Here is a 21472-nt window from a genome sequence, read left to right as displayed (position 1 = left end):
GGCAGGATCGGGAGTTCCGACCGCAGCAGCTGCATGGTTCCGGACTGAAGCGCCTAGAACCGCTCGGCCACCGCGGCCGGCTGGACGAGAGTAATAGCAGTAGAGTTTATTCGTTGTCATCACAATAAAGATGGACAGTAGAATTCAGTAGAATGTTTACGTGACTACATGGCGAAAATGTTGTCAGTTTCAGCTTTGTACATCGAATAGTTTATGTGTTTGAATGAGTTGAATGAAGTATAAAGGTTTTCCGTTGTGTTCTGTGGTAGACGTGGCAACTCTTCTCCCCTCTTCCACGTGGTCCTTCCGAGGTGTCAGTCCCATAGTAGTTTTTGAACAGATCATAGTCGGAGCTGTGCAGTGCTTAAGCACTGAAGTGGAAACGCTCCATAGACCGACACGCTGCAGGGTCCTAATGCTCCAACTATCTCTCGTGGAACTGAAATTTTATTTTCGTAGACGGCTGAGGAGGCAATAACCTTTCTTTGATTTCACTAACAAGGGAACATCCCAAGTGTAAATAAACTATCTTGATGAAACTTAGCGGGTGTGTAAAGAGGGCGAAATAATGTATTACATATTTTTTGTTTGTGCCCAATTTAACTTTTAAGGGAAGGTTTCAGAGGAAATATCTTCGGAACGATGATTTGTAAGAAAATGTTTTTCATATAAAAATTGATATGTAATTAACTTTCTCGAAAAATATATAATTACCTCTTGCAATAACTTGAAATTTTGAAAAGTATACCACCACCGTTAATTAATTTTGAAAAATGAAAACTTTTATTGCTGCACACAATGCGCTGTTAAAGTATTTTCAACATACTTGATTGAAATATTTAGCATTCATTATTCTGAAATTATTTATTTTACTCATATTTGTTTTACATTTTAAATTGTTATTTTACGTTTTATATTCATGTTTCTTTCTTTTTTCTGATATATTTACCCCCAGTAGGTTTGACCAGCAAGCAAGTATTAGGGAAAGACGTAAAGATGTCTTGGAGAGAAGACCACGCTGTTTATGTAAGGTACTATTGCGGAAATTTAGAGAACCGGCATTTGAAGCCGACTGAACATCGATTCTACTGCCGCCAACGTTCATTTTTCATAAGGATCACAAAGATAAGATATGGGAAATTAGGGCTCGTCTGGAGGCCTATAGACGGTCGTTTTTCCCTCGCTCTATTTGCAAGTGGAACAGCAAAGGAAACGACTTATAGTGGTACAAGATACCCTTCGCCATGCACCATATGGTGACTTGCGGAGTATGTACGTAGATGTAGATATTATCTAGTTTACTGAAAATGTAAATGTTTCGTCTTGTATCATTTGTCGTCTGTACTTCAGCAATAATTATTGCTACATCAAGCCAGATGATCTAGTTGTGAGGCGTGAATCTGGAAACCAAAAACTGCGGATTCTTATTCCCTATAGACCCATGGAATATTTCAAAGTTCCTTTAACCTGGGCTTCACATCTCAGTTACGTGAAGTTAACAAGGAACGACAAGAGGTTCGGATTACACTTTAAACTGTAGGGCCCTTCCCCCCCCCCCCCCCCCAGCCCCCCCAGTAAGATTACTTGGGTGATTTAGGGATACACAGGTGGCCGAAGTGGCACCCGCTACGGTCCCCTCATGGTCACTGATACAAGTTTCAATGTAAACATGTCAAATAGGTCAAGTGTATTTGGTGACGTTATATCCATATAAGCACACTAGACAAAAAAAAGCCACTCTCAGGAGAGATGACGGTAATACCTTCTTTCACTGCGTCGACAACAATATTTTTTCAACGTGCATATGAATAGCACACGTTTAGCCATTATGTTACCTGTGTCAGTTACCATAGGTGTTGCATATATTGCTACAAAATGAAACACAGCCCTACAATAGTGACGTTCATTCTATCTGTGCATTATCTGGAAGAAATTAGGCTGAATTTTTCAACACAATCCTTTAGCATAATGATATTAGAACTTACTCTAGAATAATTGTTTTATTGTGGCTTTTTGAATGGCTCTAATGATTCAAATGGCTTGAAGCATTATGGGACTCAACATCTGAGGTCATCAGTCCCCTAGAACTTAGTACTACTTAAACCTCACTAACCTAAGGACATCACACACATCCATGCCCGAGGCAGGATTCGAACCTGTGACAGTAGCAGCCGCGTGGTTCCGAGCCGAAGCGCCTAGAACCGCTCGGCCACAGCGGCTGACTTCTTTCTGATCTACGTTCAGTTGCGAGATTTATGCAGTAAAATCACATCAGAGAGTGAAAAAATCAAAGCGCAGCAAAAGAGTACTTCGCGTACACCTAGAATCATTAAAAATTATATTTATTAAACGCAATTACTTTATAACTAATAACGATCAATAAGTAAACGTATTCGTATAAGGACATAAGATAATAGGAAGATCAATTTATCATAGACCAAATGGGAAATTAGAAAACGTGTCGTAATGTAGCCTATAGGGGAATTCGATGCAGAACGGAACAGCGGGTCACAACGACGTTCTGCTGTTTTCTAGACTGGAGACTGCTGCAATTTATTTTAGTGACATGCAATCATGTCTCTAAAAGAAAGAAAGGCGCAATAGTAATTTTGACTTGGTTGGGAGCGCGACTTGTATGTAAACGGTTGTCCTAGCTGGTAGCATATCGGAAGTCAATGAAGAGCAGACGTTTTAGTCCAACAATGAAATCTCATTGTCAGATCACTAACCTATCAGCTAGAATAAGGAAATGACGTACCATACAGATATGGAAAAAAACTTGTTTGCCAGGGCAGACCTAGGTTATAGTATTTATTACTGGCATCGTTTATTGTCTATTCGTGAGGCAGAAAATGCATTTGGTGCATGAGCGATGAGATTTAACAAAGTAGAATTAACAGTTATAAACATTAAAGATAATTGAACCTTTTTCAAAATAACAGTAAATACTTTTTTGTCGTTAATGATTTTTTGAAGACCCTCTATTCTTTGGTCAAAACTGTTCGTTAAACAATGTTGTATCTTGTTTTAAGATGATATTCCCAATAATTTTAACTTGTATCCAGTTGTTTCACTAAAAATTGCCTTATCCACTTTTGCCTCGTGGGTGGGGCAGAATGGTAAATATGCAAGAATTTCTATGGAAAAATTTATGAAATGTATGTCATACAGTAATTGATTCTCAAGCAAGATGTGATAGGTTATATCACTAGGCGACTTTATCTACCTTTAAGAAGTGTTTTCTTGTGCACATTTATTTTACAAAATTTGTTAAACGTTAAGTATCCTGTTCTCCATGGAGTTACCCTATTTGTATGTATTTCCGAGTGTGCGTTCGTCATGGTACCGCAGGCGTATGAAATGGAGTGCTAAGTCACCTTATTTTATGTTAATAAGTTTGCACCTTTGGATACAATGAAGTATGACTTAATCAAACACACAAATTGACTGTAGATAGAAAACTGGTCTATATTGATATCACTCTTGTGTGTATAAAAGTACAAAATTTGAATGATCGCTTGAAAAGTAGTTTTAATTAATTACCTATAAAAGATGTCGGGGCCGTATTTATTAATAAATCATGGAGTGTATCATATTTCACTGTACTGTAGGATAATCCAAATTGCAGAATAAAAGACATAATATATATTTATTATAAACTGTAGAAGTTTCATTGCTAAATTTTCACGGTCGTCAGTTTTAAGAAATGGAGAAACGGTAGCAAAGTATAGGCACATTTGCTAACGCACTGGGGATGGCATGGGTTAATTTATAGTGTGTCAGCGTGCGGAGCATGTCCTGTGTGTAGGGCGTCCGTAGTTTTGGTGAATGTGTAGATCAGTCTGCAAGAATGCATCCAGCACACATGGGACATAACACAGGAAGTGGATCTTAGGTTTTGGTGTCTGCTTCACATTTATCGAAACCGAAAGGTGTCCCATCGTCACACGTGAAGTGGGGGACCTCGCCTTGCGTGTAGTGTGAATAAAGTGGTACTTTGAAATTACTCGTTCCTACGCCTGTGCATTATTTATTAAATGAATTTCATTATATTCCTAAACCTAATTCCGCTTGGATTACTTTCAGTGAATGAGTGTGATTTGTTGTGAAATTAGATGTACATTGCTTACGTAAGTAAACGCACCATCAGCCAGACAAACTCCTGTGTAATTGGCAGGTATAACCAACGATCACTTAAATGAGATATCTGAACAATAGTTTAACATACGAGAGCTCACGCCAAGCTGTTTCTCTTGTCTGTAGAAACAAAAATAATCTTTTGGCTTACGTCCGAGACTGCTGATCGTAATTTCACAATTAATGGGCTATGTAACTGATACTGTAGCGTAAAATCTTACGTAGCCTAATAAAATATGGTATTAAAGGTGTCAGAACAAGCCTGGGAAGAAATTTCTAAAAAAGATTATTATAAGAATATGAAGTTGATAGGAAATTGTCATATCTACGAATGATTACGCTAATAACCCAGTGATCATCCGTTGAAGAAGAGGAAGATAAAAACATATGCCACAGATTACGGCGATGTTGGTAACGCTATAGCGATTCTTAAGACTGGATTTAAACGTCCTCTACGCTATAATTCTGAAATATCAGTAATCGTGTTTTTAATGCAACTCACAAATAAGTTTATCTTCCTTAAATTGCAGAGAGCGGATCTGGCAATATGTGACCTGACGATAACTTACGAGCGGGAATCAGTTGTGGACTTCACAATGCCTTTCATGAATCTAGGTAAGTATCACTTATCCTCATTGATATTATAAATACAAAAGTAATTCTGTTTGATGCATTTTAATGACCAAACTGCTGAACTAATTTTGATGAAATTCGGTACAGAGACAGCTTGCACCCTGAGGAAGAACATAGACAGTAAAGGGGAAAAAATTTAAATAAAAAATAAAATAAAAGATGACGATCCCAAAGGGAATTAAGTGGGGAAAGGAACATCATTTTTTTATATCAGTGAACATAAATCATGAAAAAAATTATTGTATAATAAATTGTTGTATAATATATAGTTACTTCAATAGTGTGACTCATAGATGCGGCTATCGCCCATGCCCTTCCACACACACCGACTGGCAATGACGCTACACCGAACTACAAATTACTTGTTATTTTTCCGCAGTTTAACATTCTTTTATAATTTTAGAAAGTTAGTTAGTTAGCCACTTAATGTTCCACAGATCGCCTGAACAATTCTTCTATCGAAATGATGTGCAATCAGTCAGTTTACACCGTATGTATACTAAAGAAGTATTAGGATTAACTTATTACTATTTTAGTCTTACTCTGCTACTACGCTTAAACTTTTTTTTTTTTTTTGCTTTGTTACCTGTCAGACATTTTATGTGTTTGCGACTGCGCACTTAAAACGCCTATCTCCTTGAAGAGGTACCTACATGATGACCTTGGGTGAAAGCCACATGGCATCTTTACTACCCGCTTTTGTCAGTTAGTGACTTCTCTCTAACCGATGAGTTATCCCACAGAATTATTCCATAACCATTATTAAGTGGAAATACGCGAAATATATCAGGAGATTAATTTCCTTATTACCAAGATTAGAAATTATTGAGAAGCTCAGTAACATGTTTCTTCCAGTCCAAGTGTTCATCAACAATCTGGAGAATTCTGTCCTAGGTACCCTGACTTCTGCTCATGTGCTAAGTCAGTTGCTGGTATGACTCTGTTTGTTGTTTTTGAACGTTTAGGTGGCCTCCATTATCTGAGAACCGCTGAATAATTCGTTGAAAAAACATCATTAAGTCTCTTCTGTTGCTTTCACTCTAATGGAATCTGTTATGACACCAGTATTGTCTGCAAAAAGTACCAATTCTTGAACATTAAGTGTAAGGTCATTCACACATGTAAAGAATAGGAATGGGCTCAAAATTGAACCCTGTGGGATTCCCTTTGTGATTTCCCTCCAGTCACTAAAATTTTCTACCCTTCCAACATTGTTTGTATTATCCAGCACAACTTTCTGCATTTTGTTTGAAGAATAAATTCAAATGAGCTGTGTGTAAAACCACTTCCATAAAACTTAAATACCGTCATCTTAAAAAACAAATGCCTTGGAAAGATAACAAAAAATACCAACTGGGGATATTTTATTGTTAAAGACCTGTACTGTTTCATGTGTGAATGTATAAATAGCATTCTCAGTCGAGCAACCTTTCTTTAATCCAAACATGTCCGACAGAACGGACACCATTTAAATACATGAATTTCTGTAAGAGCGTTGCGGCTCCTTGACATTCGTTTCAATGCTGATGCGCCAATAGCGTCCAAATTTGCAAGTAGTCGGTAATGGACGAGGGACGCTGCATTGCAGCTAGCGATAAGTTGGAAATCTGTGTTAGTCAGGAACCGGTACCGAACAGCTAGAGGGGTTAAGGCAACCGCTCAAGAGAAGCGGTAAATCCGGCCTCGAGTCAAGATCTGGCACAAATTTTCAACTTTCGCTGTTGCATTACCACAATCCCTGTGCCACTGTAAATCACTTCCGTTCCTTTTCCCATTCTCTATTTCGTATTAATTACTTATTAAGTTGGAACAAATTCTGAAAATGACGTTTGAAATTTCATCAACAACATATAAACTTTTGCTTTTTAGAATTTTTAGAATTTAGTGAATGATATTTTGTGGAATGACATATTTTAATATGTTTTCATGCTTCTTCAAATGAACCACTTTATCCCACTTCTGCTGCTACATTTGGAAAGTGACTCATGAATGTACTTACATTTTGAGAATTATCAATTATAACATTGTCATTTCGTACAATTGTGAAGTGACTGGCTGTGCTGTCTCTTGTTTGACAATATCACACAAAGCTTTAATCTTATTATCTGGATTATCTATTTTTGTTGGGACGAGCATACTTCTGGACATTTTAATGAGTTTCCGTAAAATACTACAATCTTTCTTGCAGAATGCAAGTAATGTTGAGATCTTGACTTAGTTTGAACTCTGTATAAATTGCATCTGACATTAGCTTCTCTGTCTATTTATAGACCTCATCCCATATCACCTCTTTTAATGTATTGTTAAAACATAATTTTCTTTTCTCAGTAAGAAGTCTCACTGGTTTGTATGAATGTGCCTCGGGGGTGCCAGTGTCATGTTGTTTATTTCCTTTAATTGTCCATGTTGACCTGATAGTCCATTAATAATACAGTTCACATTAACTGTTTGAGCCTCAGCACTGCCCATAAAAATGTTAACATTCAGTCTTCTCTATTTTGCTGCACACGAGCTGCAAAAATCTACTACCGAAATTAGATTGAAACAATCAGATGATCATTCTGTTTCATTTTTCCTGTCCGTATCTTTTAAGAAATCTGCTTTGAAATATCCACAAACTACTAACTGTTTCTTCTTGTCTGACAGGTAGCTCGATGGTGCATGTAGATCTTTTGTAAGTAGCTAGAAGATCCTTAGAGGGGATACGTAGACTGTTTCATTTGTCAGACAAATATTCTGAAGTAACAACTGACAAGTACATGTTTCTAGGTTCTGATCAACACAAAAACTATTTTTTTCAGTATTTTTTACTTTGTGTCCAACTTTTATATGTGTGAAAACTCCTTTTTCCATGTTAACTCTGCACGAAGATAATGCTAGTCCATAATGAACATTTCACGAATAATACAATCAGCGTAAGATTCCAGTGAGCCCCTGTCATTGTGTTACCCACTCTTTGCAACCTTTATTCGATTTTTAAAACACCGGAAAATGTTATAACTGGCCGCTGCTCCGCACTTGAGTTTCAAAATAAGATTTTAGCTTACCTCTAGTGTCTGTATAGGGAAGTATCACTTCAGGACATATCTTTTGAATTAATTTGAAAATATCCGCACCAGCTTTTGTAAGAAGAAATAACTTCCATTCAACATCACCTGATAATTTGTGAATGATGGTATGTTTCTTCAGTCTTGAGATAATTTGGTCATAATTCTATCTCCCTATTGAAAACCGGAAATTGCGGTATTTTCTTGATTATCTTCGTTCTCTGCTTCTAGTTTTAATCATCTTGTCACCGAAAATTCTCGCCTTGTAGGGAGTTGTTGCAGCAGCACCATAATGGTTGTAATATGTCTGGTTGAAGTATTCCCAAAAAAAATTCTGAAGAGTATATTTTATTCTGAGTTATCTTCCTGAAAATGAAATGAGGTTAGCAGCCAAAACATAGTACTGGATTTGATTACGAAGCATCATTTGACATTGTGCTCACTGTGACTTTTGATACTGAACTACTGTAGTATGGATTCACCGAAGATGAAGTAGCATGTCCACATATAGCCTTTGTCAAGTGAGACTTATGTTCCGATCCGCCGTATTTCAACGTCTTCATTGAAACTTCATGATCTCAATTCGATGACAAATAAGGTAAGAACATACGGCAACAGAGAAACTTATGTCGTGGGATTTATAACTCTGTAAGTACTGCATGTGCTAATGTGTATTGTTTTAAGCCAATGTTAAGCTTTGTGCCAAATAACAGCTCATTCATGATTCTTGTGAATTTGCTGGTCATAATTGTCTGTTACTCGGGATTGTTTCTTAGACATCTTATGCTTATATGCTCTTTACATTGATTAACTTCCAAACATCGTTTGTACACAATTACAGATTTTTACACATGGGTGATCTTTATACGTGGTATAACAGAACTCTCCATGTTTTGGTATAGTGGTTATTCTGTTTTAGCGATTCGAATTGGGTTACTTCTATTGTGAGAGTATAAACGCATGAAAAAAAAGGAACATTGGGTTTAAGGTTCCGTCGACATTGACGTCATTAGAGACGGAGTACAGGCTCAGATTGTGTCAAGGGTGGGGAAGTAAACGGCCGTGCACTTTCAAAGGAACCATCCCTGCATATGCCTGGAATGACTTAGGGAAATCATGGGACACCTAAATTTGGATGGCCGGACGCGGGTTTGGACCGTAGTCCTCCAGAATACGAGTCCATTGTGCTAAGCACTGTGCCATCTCGCTCGGTATAAACGCCCAAATTCTCGTCGAGGGTCACAGCTCCTTTGTACAGACTCTGGGGTTTGTGAGTGATAAGTAAGGTTACGGGCCCAAACTGCATAGCCATGAAGGTAGTGAGGTTTGCGTTAATGCGCTTACAATAGTGGTGGCATCTTCCAGAAACGATTAGGTACCGCAAATTTTTATCGAATGGCTTAAAATTAATCCGCTTTGGTTAGCCTGGTCCAAAGCACCTGATTGATGGTTTACAATATGGGCAAGTGATCAATGAGAATTTCGCAACACGTCTCCACCAAAGAATGGGCGAAGGAAATCTCGGTAGGAACACTGGGCTTATGAGTAACTCTTGTTCTATTTCAGCATCGATGAAGATCTCACCGAGGTTTACTTATCCCGTCAAAAAGTATCGACGTGCGATTTTCATTAAGTCCGTGATAAAAATTCCCAGCGTTCTGCATGCCACTGGATGTTGAAAGGAGCGTAAATATTAACTAGACAAATATCATAAAATTGTACGCCGATGTCATGCCTCGATGAGAGGATAGCTTGTGGGAAACAAGAAATGCTCTGTGATTACGTTAACTCTCCCGGCGTGTTAATTGGTTTCATTCTTGTCGAGTCTGCAGCCGGATCATAGAGTCTTCTTGACATAATATTTTAGCGACCCTTCTGGCTGCCTTCTTCAGTTAACAACGCTCTTCGCAAAATTTGGCTGGAACCTTTTGTTTCTTTTTTTATCTTCCATTCCACCTTTGAAGGAGATGGTGGGCTGTAGGAGAGCATAGCCTTTTTAGCCAGTAGTTGTGCTTTGATCTCTTTTGACACCATTTATTCAGGGTAATTGGGTGCTTATGTAATTCTGTAGGATTTTTAATTGCATATCAATGGATATTTGAGAGGAACATGTTGTTGTGTAAGTTTTCTTCATTCCAAATTCAAGCGTTCGCCTTACGGCTGAGAGAAATACCTCTTGGTCGAAAAAAACCCTGCTGTGATTGCTTGCCTGATGTTCTGGCTTATGTATCTTCATATTACCTCATTGATCTTGATAATGTGATACTGTGATCTTGGAATTTCGTTTATGTTGCGAATGTCTAATTCTGCACAAAATAAAAATTTGAAAATCTAGTCAACAGAGAATATTGTCTCATTCTGTGGTGACTGATTGAAGCACTTTCGTTAACCCTGTTGTGAACGGCGGCTGCTTTGGACATCACGGTCAACCAAATGCCCTGCGAGCGAACTTCTCGCTGCTGCTCCATAACGCAAAGTGAAGGAGCAGCGCCCCATTGTTCAAATCTGGCTGAAACGATGAACGCTACAGAGTATGTTGTATCTCTGTCGGCTCCGATAACGACTGTTTTTTAATTGCAGATCAAACAGGAATCTACATTTTACTTAAATGATAGGCCTTGACTCTATTTATAATGTTATCTAAAAAATGGTTCAAATGGCTCTGAGCACTATGGTACTCAACATCTTAGGTCATAAGTCCCCTAGAACTTAGAACTACTTAAACCTACCTAACCTAAGGACATCACACACACCCATGCCCGAGGCAGGATTCGAACCTGCGATCGTAGCAGCCCCGCGGTTCCGGACTGCAGCGCCAGAACCGCACGGCCACCGCGGCTGGCAACAATGTTATCTGCCAGCCTAATTTTAATGGATACCCAGTAGTGACACGGAGGAGCAACTATGTGGTATGTTGAACATAACTGCCGTGCCAGCGTCTTGTCTGATTTTGACAATTGCAAAGCATTCAGAAACTTTCATAACACCGTGTAAACACAGTATTTGAAGGGAAAAATCATCTTCAGCCATTTCACGCAAATATTCACGGAAAATTAGCCTATTGGCCTCGGAAGGCACTGGAATTAGGTTGAGGGTAGCGATAACGTAAGTTCGCGTGACATAGTCGTCAGATTATTTGTACTGGTCATCTACTCACACAATGTCAGGTTCAAAAGGCAGCCGCGCGGTCTTCGGCTTCTTGTCACGGTTCGCGAGGCTCCCCCTGTCGGGTTCGAATCCCCCCGCGGGCATGGTTCAAACGGTTCAAATGGCTCTAAGCACTATGGGACTTAACATCTGAGGTCATCAGTCCCCTAGACTTAGAACTACTTAAACTTAACTAACCTAAGGACATCAGATACAGCCATGCCCGAGGCAGGATTCGAACCTGAGACCGTAGCGGAAACGCGGTGCCGGACTGAAGCGCCTAGAACCATTCGGCCACAGTGGCCGGCTGCGGGCATGGGTGTGTGTGTTGTCCATAGTGTAACTTAGTTTAAGTTAGAATAAGTAGTGTATAAGCTTAGGGACCGATGACCTAAGCAGTGTGGTCTCATAATATCTTACCACAAATTTACAATTTACAATTCAAAAGGCAACGGGACATTGAATGCGGCAGGTTTCGCATCCGCCTTTGAGGCCTATGAATCGGTGGCACCGTCATGGAGATTCAGTGTCCGTTTTGCTGGTGCGTCCGTTAGACATTGTTTTGGTTAGGAAGTTAGTAGTAGCAGTAGCTTTATTCATCCGTAGATCTCTTTTTACAAGGATATAGGACATGTCAAAGTATTTACAAATTTAGATCAATTTAAAATAAGCTAATTCGTATACACATGTATTTACAGACTTCTAGTTGGAGACAATCATTAGATTTACTCCTGGTATACAATACTTTCCTTACAAATAACTTATTAAATAACGTAATGCCGCATTGTTCACTCATATCTCACTATCAGTCACTGCACACACTATACACACATTGTTTCATAACACTTCACTCGCAACACACACACACACACACACACACACACACACACACACACACACACACACATTGGTGATTTCTGGGCCATTTTCTGTACCGAAACTTCTCATTTGCTATCTTGAAAAACTGAGTCAGCATCCCTCCATAATGAGTGAGATGTTAAGTTCAGAAAGAGGAAGATGTGTTAGTATTGTGCTAAGCATAATTTGGGGGTAAGTATTTCTAGAAAGGAAAAAATGAAGGGAAAAAAACATAAAGTGAAGGTGCTTTGTGGAATGTTGGATATTTTATAATCATTAATAGTATTATTTATTTGTATATTTTTTTTATCAAATCCCTATTCTGTTCTAGCTAAGTAATCCTTGAATGTATAAAATGTATTTGCATAATAGGTACTTTTTAGCTGCCTTTGTACAATTTTATTCCTTGGTAGGAAATGCTGTTTTTAGTTTTATGTTTATTTTTTCTTGGTAAATGTAAGTTGAGTCTATCTCTTGTTCCATGGTCATGGACAGAGTTGTCTTTGAAGTAATTACCAATGTTATTTTTGATGTGTACAACTGACTGGTAAATTTATTCAAATGGAGCTGATAAAATCCCCAGTGTTCTGAACAGATCTTTACAATGAGCTCGACTAGTATTTTTGGTTATTATTCTTATGGGTCTTTTCTGGAGTTTGAAAATTGTGTTCATATTTTGTGCATTTATTCCCCCAAAAAAGAGTTCCATAGCTAAGAATTGAGTGTACATATGAATAATATGTAACTAAAAGACGCTGCATGTTACACACTGATGACAGGATTCTAAGGACATAACATGGTGATGACATTCTGTTTGCAAGTACCTTTGTGTTCTCACCACTTCAACTGAGAATCAGTATTCATTCTTAGAAATTTTGCATTTGTTACACAGTCTATAGAGGTGCCATCTACATTTCATTTAACATTGCCGTTACTCCTCTTTAAACTGAAATTCATGGCATTGCGGAACCCCTATATTAAAGTATTTTGGTTCTGATAAGTGTTTTACTAAATGTTTAGATCTATTTGAAGTGTGTGTTATCTCTATTCTTTGTACCCTATCTGTTAGGTATGATCGATACCAGCCGTTAGCTACCCCTCTTATTCCTAATGCTTCTGATTTATTTAACAGATTGTTGTGGTCGACTGTATCAAACGCCTTAGAAAGATCCAAAAATATGCCTGTGACACACTCATGTTTAACAAGAGCATCAAGTACAACTTTTGTAAATTCTACTGCTGCTGACTCCGTCTTTTTGCTACTTCCGATACCAAACTGCGATTCGCGTAAGCCGACCGGATTGGCCGAGCGGTTCTAGGCACTACAACCTGGAACCGCGCGACCACTACCGTCGCAGGTTCGAATTCCGCCTTGGGCATGGATGTGTGTGATGTCCTTAGGTTAGTTAGGTTTAAGTAGTTCTCAGTTCTAGGAGACTGATGACCTCATAAGTTAAGTCCCATAGTGCTCACAGCCATTTGAACCATTTTTGATTCGCTTAAGCGATCGTATTTGTCGTCAATCGGATAGTTGCGAAACTGGAAATGGAAAGATTGGAAGTCCACGATATTGAGCGCCCCACAAACCAACATCACCATCATCACCGTCATTGCAAACGGTGCATTCGATGTGGGGGTGTCAACGGAACGTAACGTACTGGTAGTTGGTTAAGAAAGGACCCCCTTGGAGTCGCCGTGCCGCCGTGTAGATAGATATTGCTTGCATTGAAATCCTGTTTAAGGTAGTTGCACACACCCGCTGTTTGATGTGGGTCACTTATTGCCTGTTGCACAAAGTAGTCGTCAGCTGCTCTTGTACTTGACTGTGGCCGACTACCCCATCTCTTTCGGGCAGCGGTCCCTGTGGTACGGATCACTCTCCGTGGACATAAAACGATGCTGTGAATAATACCATACTTCTGTCTACAATCGCCACCCTTCGTCCTTATTCCAGTTTTCCGATGGTCCTTCCCTGTGTAAAGTCAATCAGATTTTGTCTCTGGACCATGTTGTAAGGAAGAACACGACCGCAGTGCGCCGTAACTGCTAGCTGATTGATACGTAATGTCTTTTCCCGCTCCTTCAACTGCCTCGTGTTTCGAGGTCAGCCTCATAGTCAAGCTGATCTCACGCAGTGTGACGTCCAGCTTCCTGAGCACGACTTGGAGACTCCTTTCAACATGCTAGTGCACGTTAATTCATTTCCACCCGGTTGTTCACATGTTACCTTTCTTTATCTGTCTCGTCTTTAAACTTTTCAGAGCAGTATTGTTCCCACCAACGCTTCTAAATATTGGTCCTTCCTGCTGCCCAATTCATCTTCAAACTATTTCGCGTCATTATTACAGGAGGTGCATGCGTAACTACGTAAGAGAGAGACTACGAACCCAGAGTTCTACAGTTCAAAGCTTTGGTCGGACCTAGAATTTCTTTGTTGCATATCGCTTCTTTTGCTTCTGAGAATAATTACTAATGAGACAAGCGCAAAATTGCCTGTCATATTTAACTGTAGAACTCCTGTAACTGGCTGGGCAGTCACACTTGTCTTTCATCATAGGCTTCACTCATTCAGTGTGTCCTGTTCCGTGCGGACAGCCGTAGCGTAGTTCCGAACTGTGAGTACTGTTTCCCAAATATTACGGAGTCATGAAGAAGCTAAAATATTCTCCCCTTTGGTTTCCCTGATGGCGAGAAACGTGCACGAATATCAAAGGCTACTCAGTGGTTAGCAGATGTATTTGCTCTTCACGTAGTCAAACTGTCAGGTCGTCAATTCGAGTCTCTTGTGAATAAGTGTAATTAATGACGAAATAATGCTCGTGTGGTGACACACTGGCATCCACTAGCGATGTTTAAAAAGTTTCAGTGTCTGATGCGGAAATGGTTTTAGCATAGGACGTGTACACAATACACCCTTCGACACGCCCAAGGCCGTAATACATAATGCTTTGTCTCACCACTGTTCAGAACTTCAGTTAAATAAGCAAAAGGAACGTCAAAAGTTTACTTCAATGTCGATTACAGTGCTCGAATTTTACGCATGGAATTCAAGAGACAGTATACTGTTTTATGTTAATACAAATGACCTTAAAGGATTAGTAATTTATCTAGGGGCAACCGCGTACGTAACTCAAACTGCGGCTCTTCCGATTATCTGTGTACACAATATCACCCCACGCCCCTCTAGCGCACCGATACACAACGGTCTCAAACGGCGGTGGCCCCGCTTACATTTCTCTGTACCTATACCGATCAAGTTAATAGCGCGCCTCATTCACTTCCTAGCAGACCGTAACTGCCACTTACGTACATGCGAAAAGCAAATCCGAGCCACTGCTCTAGCCTCGAAGACTGCACGGCTCATCGATCATCGTCTGTCGCAACCTCTTGTAGCACGCAGCCGTCCACAGTTGCTGCGAAAGTCGAATGTGTATGTGGATCTCGCTGCTACCATGAATGATACTGTCCAAAATAGATCTATCACTGTCAATGGAAACAACACCGAGTGTTCCCGAAGATGCGTTATCCGCGTCAATAGCAGCTGGCTACAAGACAGCAAGCAGCGGCGTAGTTGTACCAACAGCCCACATATCATACTTCTCTAACGCCAGCTCTCAGTCGCTATAACTTTTGTGACCTACGGACGAGAACTCCAACATGGCAGAATCTTGAAATATGTCAACAACGTGACTTCCCTGACTTCGTAACCAACACCTCAGTTCCATGAAAAAGATTCGCAATGATCCCGAATTCTTAAATTCCTATCATAGATACAAGAAGATCTATAGGAAGGTGCTGATTGCTGCAAAAAAAGCTATTTAATGACAAAATAATATGTAATGCAGAGAATAAAAAGAAACAGCCTGGGATGTTATAAAAAATAAAAATGAGAGAGGCAAACAAACGCAGAATAACATACTGCTAAGGTACGGGGATAAAGTAATAATTGATCTACAGCACCTAGCAAACTATGTAAACGAGCATTTTTCAAGTATTGCAGAGAAGTTACAGCAAAAATTCCCCCAAACAAATATAAAACCTGTGAATAATGTTGCACTAAATACCATGATGTTACTTCCAACCACAGAGAATGAAGTCAGTAAAACATTTTAATAGCTAAAAACAAAGTCAGTAGGCTTAGATGAAGTATTAATATGTGTACTGTAACAATGCATAGGGATTATACAAGGACCTTAACAAATATAATAAATGAATCCTTCACATAAGGGACATTTCCAGAGCAGTTAAAACAGGCAAGAGTTGTACCTTTGCTGCCGGCCGGAGTGGCTGAGAGTTTCTAGGCGCTACAGAACTGGAACCGCGTGACCGCTACGGTCGCAGGTTCGAATCCTGCCTCTGGCATGGATGTGTGTGATGTCCTTAGGTTAGTTAGGTTTAAGTAGTTCTAAGATCTAGGGAACTGATAACCACAGCAGTTAAGTCCCATAGTGCTCAGAGCCATTTGAATCATTTTGTACCTTTGCTTAAGAAAGATGATGCAGAAGGTATAGAAAATTACAGGACCATTCCCCTGCTGTCATCATTCTGAAAAATAACAGAAACAATAATGAAAGACAAATTAATGAATTACCCGTATAAATGCGATCGCTTAAGCGAATCAAAAATGGTTCAAATGGCTGTGAGCACTATGGGACTTAACTTCTGAAGTCATCAGTCCCCTAGAACTGAGAACTACTTAAACCTATGAAACTTCCTGGCAGATTAAAACTGTGTGCCCGACCGAGACTCGAACTCGGGACCTTTGCCTTTCGCGGGCAAGTGCTCTACCATCTGAGCTACCGAAGCATGACTCACGCCCGCTACTCACAGCTTTACTTCTGCCAGTATCCGTCTCCTACCTTCCAAACTTTACAGAAGCTCTCCTGCGAACCTTGCAGAACTAGCACTCCTCGGGCACACAGTTTTAATCTGCCAGGAAGTTTCATATCAGCGCACACTCCGTTGCAGAGTGAAAATCTCATTCTGGAAACATCCCCCAGGCTGTGGCTAAGCCATGTCTCCGCAATATCCTTTCTTTCTTTCTTTCAGGAGTGCTAGTTCTGCAAGGTTCGCAGGAGAGCTTCTGTAAAGTTTGGAAGGTAGGAGACGGATACTGGCTGTGAGTACCGGGCGTGAGTCGTGCTTCGGTAGCTCAGATGGTAGAGCACTTGCCCGCGAAAGGCAAAGGTCCCGAGTTCGAGTCTCGGTCGGGCACACAGTTTTAATCTGCCAGGAAGTTTCATATCAGCGCACACTCCGCTGCAGAGTGAAAATCTCATTCTACTTAAACCTAACTAACCTAAGGACATCACACACATCCATGCCCAAGGCAGAATTCGAACCTGCGACCTTAGCGGTCGCGCGGTCCAGATTGTAGTGCCTAGAACCGCTCAGCCAATACGGTCGGCTTACGCGACTCGCAGTTTGGTTTCCAAAGTGGCAAAAATACGGAGTCAGCAGTAGTAGAATTTACAAAAGTTGTACTTGATGCTCTTGTTGAAGATGAGTGTGTCACAGGCATATTTTTGGATCTTTGTAAGGCGTTTGATACAGTCGACCACAACAATCTGTTAAATAAATGAGAAGCATTAGGAATAAGAGGGGTAGCTAACGACTGGTATCGATCATACCTAACAGATAGGGTACAAAGAGTAGAGATAACACACACTTCAAATAGATCTAAACATTTAGTAAAACACTTAACAGAACCAAAATACATTAATATAGGTGTTCCGCAAGGTAGCGTATTAGGACCAATACTGTTCCTGATATACATTAATGACTTTCCCAGTAGAGTTACTCATGGTGAAAAAATTCCCTTCGATAATGGCAGCAATATTATAGTCACTGAGAAAACAGGAGAACTCCTTGCCGAGAAAGCAAATGAAACTCTCAAGGAAGTTTGTGGTTGGTCAATAAATAATAAAGTGACATTGGACATTAAGAAAACTAATGCCATGAATTTCAGTTTAAAGAGGAGAAACGGCAATGTTAAATGAAATGTAGATGGCACCTATATAGACTGTGTAACAAATGCAAAATTTTCAAGAATGAATACTGATTCTCAGTTGAAGTGGTGAAAACACACAAAGGTACTTGCAAACAGAATGTCATCACCATGTTATGCCCTTAGAATCCTGTCATCAGTGTGTAACATGCAGCGTCTTTTAGTTACATATTATTTTTTTTACTTTCATCCTGAAGTTTTGCACGATAGTGTATTTATTCATGTAACGTGACGTTTTCATTGATGAATGTAGTAAACTGGACCCATAAATTCGATTTTTAGATTATTTCAGCTATGTAAGTGAGAGTTTTGGAAAGGCAGTAAAGTTAATGTTCACTATCTCTTCAAGAATACCATAGGAGGTGGAGTACTCCATAAACTGGTCAAGGATGGGAGTGGAATTTGGCCATGTCCTTGTTAACGAAATTATAGATACTTGGGCAAAAATGTTTTGGGAAAGCTATTGAAAGCCTAACCGAGAGTGGCCACAGGAAGCACTGAACCTTCTGGTGCTGAATATACACTCCTGGAAACAGAAAAAAGAACACATTGACACCGGTGTGTTAGATCCACCATACTTGCTCCGGACACTGCGAGAGGGCTGTACAAGCAATGATCACACGCACGGCACAGCGTACACACCAGGAACCGCGGTGTTGGCCGTCGAATGGCGCTAGCTGCGCAGCATTTGTGCACCGCCGCCGTCAGTGTCAGCCAGTTTGCCGTGGAATACGGAGCTCCATCGCGTCTTTAACACTGGTAGCATGCCGCGACAGCGTGGACGTGAACCGTATGTGCAGTTGACGGACTTCGAGCGAGAGCGTATAGTGGGTATGCGGGAGGCCGGGTGGACGTACCGCCGAATTGCTCAACACGTGGGGCGTGAGGTCTCCACAATACATCGATGTTGTCGCCAGTGGTCGGCGGAGGGTACACGTGCCCGTCGACCTGGGACCGGACCGCAGCGACGCACGGATGCACGCTAACACCGTAGGATCCTACGCAGTGCCGTAGGGGACCGCACCGCCACTTCCCAGCAAATTAGGGACACTGTTGCTCCTGGGGTATCGGCGAGGACCATTCGCAACCGTCTCCATGAAGCTGGGCTACGGTCCCGCACACCGTTAGGCCGTCTTCCGCTCACGCCCCAACATCGTGCAGCCCGCCTCCAGTGGTGTCGCGACAGGCGTGAATGGAGGGACGAATGGAGACGTGTCGTCTTCAGCGATGAGAGTCGCTTCTGCCTTGGTGCCAATGATGGTCGTATGCGTGTTTGGCGCCGTGCAGGTGAGCGCCACAATCAGGACTGCATACGACCGAGGCACACAGGGCCAACACCCGGCATCATGGTGTGGGGAGCGATCTCCTACACTGGCCGTACACCTCTGGTGATCGTCGAGGGGACACTGAATAGTGCACGGTACATCCAAACCGTCATCGAACCCATCGTTCTACCATTCCTAGACCGGCAAGGGAACTTGCTGTTCCAACAGGACAATGCACGTCCGCATGTATCCCGTGCCACCCAACGTGCTTTAGAAGGTGTAAGTCAACTACCCTGGCCAGCAAGATCTCCGGATCTGTCCCCTATTGAGCATGTTTGGGACTGGATGAAGCGTCGTCTCACGCGGTCTGCACGTCCAGCACGAACGCTGGTCCAACTGAGGCGCCAGGTGGAAATGGCATGGCAAGCTGTTCCACAGGACTACATCCAGCATCTCTACGATCGTCTCCATGGGAGAATAGCAGCCTGCATTGCTGCGAAAGGTGGATATACACTGTACTAGTGCCGACATTGTGCATGCTCTGTTGCCTGTGTCTATGTGCCTGTGGTTCTGTCAGTGTGATCATGTGATGTATCTGACCCCAGGAATGTGTCAATAAAGTTTCCCCTTCCTGGGACAATGAATTCACGGTGTTCTTATTTCAATTTCCAGGAGTGTATATTCATTGTGTTGAGCCCTACATTATGGGCATTTTGTGAACTTCTGTAGTTACCACGATAAGACGTTGGTGTGTGGTGAGTTATGTGATCGGCTAGCCGAGTAACATTACTACTTTCTCAGTTCATGCTGAGGAGTGAGCAGTAAAATTGTACAAAAGTGGTGACCATTAACGAAAATAAGAGTGGGACATGCTATGGTAACAAAGTAAAAGCAAGAAGCCCTAGACATTTTTGGGGGTCTCCTACAAAATCACTTAGGCATTCCATGCATTTTTAAGGTTTAACTGCTTCTTGTAGTGCTTTAGAATGTTCACAAGAATGTACACTCTTATAAAGTCATGGAAATTTTCTTAGGAGAATGTTTACGTCTTCACGTGTTAAATGATTACCGAATAAGTGTAAACTTGAATGTGTAGATTCTCGTGATTATTCATACGAATGTATACTTAAGACTACAGCATACTGACCTTTGTCAAAATGGCTATATATGTGTCTGTTTTTACATAAGTCGCTTGTGAAGCAGTTGCTAACGCGGCTATGTAACAAGTACGAGGGGCGTTTGAAAAGACCGTGCAAAGTCCTAGAGATGGTACCACCGGTGCGTATCGAGGTCTTGTTTAGTTAGTAGCATCTTTGGAGATAACGCACACCAAGTTTCAGCCATATTGGTCTATTTCTTTGTCTTTGGCACTCGTCTGAATCTGGGAAGTCGAGTGATTGTCATAAAATGGACGAAGAAGAGTTTCGTGTAGTGATTAAACATAACTATATGAAAGACAAAACGCCTCAGGAGGCTAAAGAGAAGCTTAATAAGCATTACAGTGACTCTGCACCGTCGTTTAGAACAGGTTATAAGTGGTTTCAAAATTTTCGGAGTGATCATGTGGGCACAAATGACGGTGAACGTTCTGTTGCCCTGTGGAGGTGGGCATCTCGAATGAACGGGTACATAATATTTTGCATAAACGTTTGGACATGAGAAAACTATCCGCAAGATGGGTTCCGTGATTTCTCACACTTGACCAAAAACGGAATCGTGTGAAGTGTTGCAAGGATGGTTTGTAGCTGTTCAGGAAGAATCCGCAGGACTTTTAAGTATCGTTTCGTCACTGTGAATAAAACATGGATACATTACTATACTCCTGAGACCGAACAACAATCTAAACAATGAGTTACCAAGGGAGAATCTGTACCAAAAAAGGCGAAGACCAGTCTTTCGGCCGCAAAGGTTATGGTGACTGTCTTTTGGGATTAACAAGGGATAATCCTCATCGACTATCTGGAAAAGGGTAAAACTATTACAGGTGCATATTATTCATCGTTATTGGACCGTTTGAAAACCGAGCTGCAAGATAAACGCTGGCGATTGCACCATAAAAAAGTCCTCTTCCATCAAGACAATGCACCAGCACAAACCTCAGCAGTTGTGGTCGCAAAATTAATGGAAATAGGATGCCAACTCGTTTCACATCCCACTATTCTCCACACTTGGTTCCCTCGGACTACTGTTTGTTCCCCAATTTGAAGAAATGGCTGGCGGGACAAAGACAAGGAGGTGATTGCAGTAACTAATAGCTATTTTGCAGACTTGGACAATTCCTATTAATCAGAACGGATCATTAAGTTAGAACAGCGGTTGACGAAGTGTATAAGTAGAAAAGGAGACTATGTCGAAAATTAAAAAGGTTTACCCCAAGC

General features: G+C 40.9%; 1 protein-coding gene across 1 annotated transcript in view; it reads left to right on the top strand.

Annotated features, from left to right (window-relative positions):
• The window catches only part of LOC126298247 (glutamate receptor ionotropic, kainate 2-like), a 415381-nt gene that overhangs the window by 250275 nt on the left and 143634 nt on the right, over positions 1 to 21472 (top strand). The window contains exon 9 of the mRNA XM_049989551.1: positions 4668 to 4752. Within this exon, the coding sequence (XP_049845508.1) occupies positions 4668 to 4752 (85 nt within the window). The remainder of the gene's footprint in view (positions 1 to 4667; positions 4753 to 21472) is intronic.

The sequence above is a fragment of the Schistocerca gregaria genome, chromosome X (assembly GCF_023897955.1).
Source record: "Schistocerca gregaria isolate iqSchGreg1 chromosome X, iqSchGreg1.2, whole genome shotgun sequence".
NCBI lineage: Eukaryota > Metazoa > Arthropoda > Insecta > Orthoptera > Acrididae > Schistocerca > Schistocerca gregaria.
This window is presented reverse-complemented; position numbering and strand designations above follow the sequence as displayed.